The 6,629-nt window shown below is 34.0% G+C and overlaps 1 protein-coding gene across 1 annotated transcript in view; it reads right to left on the bottom strand.

Annotated features, from left to right (window-relative positions):
* Nucleotides 1-6,629, bottom strand: part of VPS13C (vacuolar protein sorting 13 homolog C) — a 194,867-nt gene that overhangs the window by 104,204 nt on the left and 84,034 nt on the right. The window contains 6 exon segments of the mRNA XM_017869045.1: nt 1,628-1,932; nt 2,415-2,582; nt 2,792-2,895; nt 3,872-3,988; nt 4,730-4,892; nt 6,105-6,164. Of these exon segments, the coding sequence (XP_017724534.1) occupies nt 1,628-1,932; nt 2,415-2,582; nt 2,792-2,895; nt 3,872-3,988; nt 4,730-4,892; nt 6,105-6,164 (917 nt within the window).

Genomic DNA, 6,629 nt, shown 5'->3' with positions numbered 1-6,629 from the left:
AGGAGGGAGGGATTGCATTGGGGAGTTATACATGATATAAATGATGAATTGATGGGTGCTGACGAGTTGATGGGTGCAGCACACCAACATGGCATAAGTATACATATGTAACAAACCTGCACGTTATGCAGAAAATAATTTTAAAACGAATTATGTACAGATTTCATGTGCCACCTGGTATGAGCACTGAAGATACAAAATAATTTACACAACATGCCTGCCAAAAATGTGTAAGTTCAATCAAACCATGAGGAATCACTCAGACAAAACCAAATTGAGAGGTGAGTGGAACCAGACTCTAGTCTTCAAAACTACAGTAGTAGTCATGTAGTCATAAAAAGACAAAGAAAAGCTAAAGAACTACTCCAAAAGAAATTTTGTCAGTATAGAAATCTTCCTCAGTGGTACAGAATACAATTATATGCTATGGGTGATCCTGAATCAAGGGGAAATTTTTATAATGGACATTCCTATAAAGGAAATTATTATAATGGGACAACTGATAAAATCTGAATATTGACTGAATTTCAGATTATAGTATTATATCAATATTAAATTTCTAGAATTATATCATGGTTAATGTAAGAGAATGAATGTCCTTGTTTATAGGAGACACATGATAAAGTATTTGGGAAAAAAAGTTAAAGATGTCTATTCTCAAACGATTTAGCAAAAAATGTTTTAAATAATATATATATGTTTATAGATAGGTTAAAGCAAATATAAACAATTGGTGAATCTAGATGAAGGATATGTAGGTGCATTCACAGTACTATTTTTTTCCATTTTTCTGTAGGTCTGAAATTTTTGAAAAACAAAAGTTGATTAAAAAACTGTTCTGGTGGCCTGACGTGGTGGGTCATGCCTATAATCTCAGCACTTTGGGAGGCCAAGGTGGGCAGAACACCTGAGGTCAGGAGTTCGAGACTAGCCTAACCAACATGATGAAATCCTGTCTCCATAATGAAAAATGAAAAAAATTAGCCAGGCATGATGGCACGTGCCTATATCCCCAGCTACTCAGAAGGTTGAGGCAGGAGAATCGCTTGAATCTGGGAGGCAGAAGTTGCAGTGAGCCAAGATGGCACCATCGTACTCTAGCCTGGGCAACACAGCGAGACTTCATCTCGAAAAACAAAATAAAAAACTCTTCTGGGCCGGGGGTGGTGGCTCACGCCTGTAATCCTAGCACTTTGGGGGGCCACAGCAGGTGGATCATCTGAGGTGAGGAGTTCAAGACCAGCCTGGCCAGCATGGTGAAACCCCACTTCTCTTAAAAATACAAAAAAAATTAGCCAGGCATGGTAGCGCATGCCTATAGTCCCAGCTACTTGGGAGGCTGAGGCAGGAGGATTGCTTGAACCCAGGAGACAGAGGTTACAGTGAGCGAGACTGCGCCACTGCACTCCATCCTGGGTGACAGAACAAGACTCCAACTCAAAACATAGACACACACATACACACACACACACACACACACAACAACAACAACAACAACCAAAAAACCTGTTCTGTGTAACAGAACAGTTTATTTAAATAAACTATGTTGGGTAGGAATTTCAAATCACAAAATTTCATGGAAATCATGAATATAATATTTAAATCCATAACTACTGAAAGAGCATACCTATAAAGTGTAAGCTTTGTTAGCTGCACATCCATTCTATCAATTACTGGAGGATTTAAGTAGTCTTCATCAGACACCAGACTGAACTGATTTTGAACTCTGATTAACCCAAGATCTACCACTACTGCATTGGTGGAAATGGAAGACTGTGGGATGACTATAACTGGTGCTTTCAAATCAATATTGATGGAAACACGAAAACTTCTCTGTGCAAGATCTTTCACACTTGTGGCAGCCTTTTCTGCAGCCTGGGCAGTGGCAGCACTCAGAGACTCTTTGGCTGTCTGGAAATTATTCAGGAAGTTCTGTGGACACAAAGCATAAAAAGAGAAATTCAAAGAAAATACAGGCACATCAATAATAACACTATCTTCTTTTCATACAAGTGGTAACTTTTTTTTTCCAATATTTAACTTTCCGTTGAGCCCTATTTTTCTGGTAGTAGTAAGAAATTACTGATAATCCATCTATAGCTATGAGCTGCCTGAACTGAGCTAATGTTATATGGTTAAGGAACAGAGAAATTTTTTTCCAATAATTTTTTTACTATGAATTTGGCTTCATTATATTGTAGCAAAAATAATTTGTTCTAGACAAAAATCATTAAATGATTCAGATTTCAACTGTTAAATGGGGGTTTTGATCTCTACATTCATGCATAAATACCATCTATAATTAAAATAATGCCCACTCTAAAATCCAAGGTTTATAACATTTGCCATCATAATTATCACACTTTTAAAAGTATTTCAAAATTGAAAAATCAATATATAAATAACTATTTTACCAGAAGTGACATAAGGAATTTATGAAGATAGACGATCTGAATACAGCCAACATTCAGAGACAGCACACCATCCACTTTGGACATGTCAGTATACAAATCTCCCTCAGTAGCATTTGGATACAAATCCAAATTAAAACGGAAAACTTCATTTCCCATTATTGACACAGCCTGAAAAACAGAGACTTGAATGTACTCTATCCGGGAAGGTAATGACAAAATAAAACCCCATTTACAAAAGGGTTTTTATATTTTAATCTTTATAAAACATTTTCTATTGAAGTATATTTTATTAATGTTTTTAAAATAAAATACATTTTACAATAGAATCTCATATTCAGTCATTAAAGAATATTAACTATCTGTTTACAATCACCTACTTTCTTATGAATTGTCTTCGGATCAACATCTGTGACAATAATATTTTCTAGTCGGGCAAAAAGTGACTGTTTTCTTGACTGGAGAGAAAGGGAGGAATCCAGGCCTGAAAAAGAAGTGCATTATCATAATTTCTACAGATCTACCATAAATTAGATCTTTCTTTCCATTACATTATTTTATTTTGGGGTGACTTTTTTAAATTTAGCAATGTTTAAACTCCCAATGGATAAATAAGTTGCAATATTAGAGATTTTTGGTTATATAAACATCAAAACCTATAAATGTGTTAAACAATAATTATCTGAATTTTCAATCAGGGGAAGAAACACATCTAGCACAAATAGATTATCTCAGAATTTAAGTAAATTATCCTTTATACCTCACATCCAGTCATTTACATGGAAAGTATAAAAGTTTCACAAATCAAATTCAGACTAGTAGATGCACTGCCATTTTGGAAAGAACAAAGAAAAAAAGCCCCTAGTTTTCTAGTTTTTAGGTTCTTAAAAAATTTCATTAAACATATTCAATATATTCTTTACCAGGTCACAACCAGCTAGTAAAAGTAAGCCAGAGGAAAAGCTAGATGAGTTCTGGCAGCTTTTACCTAAAAGAACATAATGGCCTCACAGATATCGTCATTCATTCTAAGATTGCTTTTCATAAGGAAAGACAAATAAAGACAAATACGTAACTATATTATATATAAAAATCATATATTAAAAAAAAGATTAAAAAGTTACTACAAAGCATGTCCATAGACCTTCACCTAAAATCTAGACTGAGACTTCTCCTAGCCCATCAATACCATCCCTACATTGACATCAGTATCCCTTTTCCACTTCTAGATAACTCTCAGGAAGGTCCCAAACACCAGGATATGTGTAGAGTTCAATTGGGATGGTCAGATTCTGACCAATATCTATATCCCAAAGAGAAGAAAGCATACAATCCAATTATGTCTTTTCAGTTTTCACAGCTCAGAGCCCTTTATTTGTACATTCTTTAGCACTGCAAAGAAAAAACAAGAAGGAAAAGTTTATTTTTTCGCCAAGTTTTAATACCGTGTGAACTTTTACCTTGAATCTTGATTTCAGCGATATTGTTCTTTTCATTGCAAACAACGACACAGAAAGCATTCAACTGTGCAAACAGCCTGAAGCCAATAATGTCACTATCTTTGGAGGATACAATCACTAAAAATAAAACAAAGCATCTATCACACAGTGAGATTATAGTCATCTACATTCTATTAAGCGTTAATTGCTATATTAAGTGAGCCACTGCTATGTTAAAAAAAATTATAACATTCTCTAACTCTTAAAGATTCAAATACTTTTTTTGCCTTATATATTCTGTAAAGTTTGCTTTTTTAATAGTGAGATATTAGTTTTGTAATTTAAAAGCAAGAAAAAAAAAACTAAAATAAATAAATAAGGACACTGAACCTCAGAAAAGTTAATGTGTCTAAGGTTACATGGTTGAAGTAGCAAAATCAGGATCTGAACTGAGTTCTTCCAGATCCAAAATCTGGGCTCTTGGCCAATTAGATGCTACTCCTGAACCCTTCCCTACCTTTGTGTCTCTGAGCCTTAATTTCCTTATGTGTAAAATGAAAAGAAAGACTCACTCCTTATAAAGCCCCTTCAGCAGCCACTGAGAGGGAAGAGCTCAGTATAAATACGGGTCGTCTCCCCCTATTACCTACCTAAAGGCTTCCTATGCCACCACCAAAATAAGAACAAAAATAAACATTTTTAAAAACAACAGTATTGATTACATGTGCCTTATATATCAGGTGCTCGCATATAATTTAATTTGAAGAAAAGGGGAAAATGGTATTTAAATGACTGAGTCAGATAACCTCTAGTATTCCTCATTTAGCTTTAGAATTCTAAAACCCTTGCTAACAAAAAACAAAAATGTATGGTTCATACCTTTTGGCAGAGTTGAATTTTTTTGTTGTTTTTCAGTTGAAATTTGTACCTCCTTGGCAACATTTATGCTTTGATCATCAGAAGGAATAATGGTTGTGAGGTAATTAATAGAAGAGACAAGAGCTTGTGTTTGCAGCAACAGATTTAAAGATGAAAAGGCCACCTAAAAATGTTTTAAAGAGAAAATTAGTTTCCCACAGTCAATTATAACCTGTAGTCTCCACGATAGACCCAAAAGATTCTCAGGTGGGCTTACATCATTGCTTCCCACCACTTAGAAGGAAGAGTAAAGAGAGGAAGATTCACAATCCCCTTAAACAGGGACTATATGGAGACAAATTACACTTACACACTTCAGAGGTACATCAGAATATTACAGTAACCTAATTACTCCATTTCCCAACCATAATGGTTATGAAATCTATACTCCGCTTCTCGTGACTATCCTGATATTCAACATGTGTATGGCATCTTGGATCTTCAATGGACAATTATTATTATATAAAACTATAAGTAAAAAGGCAAAATCCCAGAACCACCATGTGCTACTACATCTAGAAATGATTTCAAAGGTGGCATCCATGAGATTTAAATATAAAAAGGACAGCTATGAATGGGTTACTAAGTGACCCATTTCAAATCACAATAATGGTTTCATCATTTAAAAAGAAACACAATATATAACCTGTAGGGAAAAAGTACTACTTTTTTTTTAAAACAAACACTCTAGAAAGCTAAGATAGCAATACAAATTGGTTTCAAGAATGGGTAGTTTTCATTAATATAAAATAAAAAGCTCTGTTTATAAAAATGAATTTCTTTTTATTTTCTCATAACATTAAATGAATATAAAAATAATAAAAGGTTCACAATATAAAAACAGATTCCCCCACCTCTCAAAAAAGTGTGAGCTAAAACTCAACTCTCTCCTTTTCTTTTTAGTTACCCATAGGTACATTTTGCTCCTCATACTCTAAGTTACTACGTAAGTAGTATGGATTCAAAACTGCTCAACATCTCTCCTTATATTTTATACATTTTTTCACCTGTACATCAAACAATGCTATCTAGTTTGGCTAGTTTAGAAACCTTTTAGTTCTTTGTACATCAAAGTTCTTTTGTCTATAGCATTCCCTAATTCAGAAATAATACTGAAACTTTTAAGGACGTTAGGATGTGATATAATAAAACAACAGCTTTACTAAGCTGAATCATTAACACAGAGTATGGTACGTATCGATGAGGTTATTTATAACTCTTACTGGTCCTTGATTATGTCATCAAATTACCCAGTCAATACTCTTCAAATGATACTAGAGGTTTCAAGAGTAGGTTATTTTCAAACAGGATAAATTCCTTTAACAGAATTTCTTACCTTAACTGTTTGTTCAGTTTTTCCAAAAGTAGTTTGAAAACTAGGTCCATTCTTATCAGCCTGAAAAAAGAAATAGAAGTTCTAAAGAAGGTACTACGATCAAAGTAAATAAATCACTTATTTATGATCTCTGGTTATTTATAGTTATAAATGTATTTTACATACATTGTATATTTAATTTTATTGCCATTATTTTAAAGTTACATCCAAATAATATATTTATTATAATAGCTCAAATGTGTTCTTCTCTTCAAACATGGGAGAAATTCACTTCTGGGAAACTGCAGCTAGGAATCAGAATGACAAACTCTGAAGGTTGTAAGGTGTAAAGGTCACGTAGCCCATCTATCACCTAATGCTTAAATCCCTCCATAAAGTCTTTAGCAAGTCTATTTTTTTTTTATATCTCCAGTAAAACAAACCTTGTTTCTTTACAAATCTAATCTTTAGAAAGCTTTTATTTGGCCGGACGCGGTGGCTCAAGCCTGTAATCCCAGCACTTTGGGAGGCCGAGACGGGCAGATC

This window comes from Rhinopithecus bieti, unplaced genomic scaffold (assembly GCF_001698545.2).
Source record: "Rhinopithecus bieti isolate Rb0 unplaced genomic scaffold, ASM169854v2 scaffold_4908, whole genome shotgun sequence".
NCBI classification, from domain to species: Eukaryota; Metazoa; Chordata; class Mammalia; order Primates; family Cercopithecidae; genus Rhinopithecus; species Rhinopithecus bieti.
Note: the sequence above shows the minus strand (reverse complement) of the source record. Positions and strands in the feature narration are given on the sequence as shown.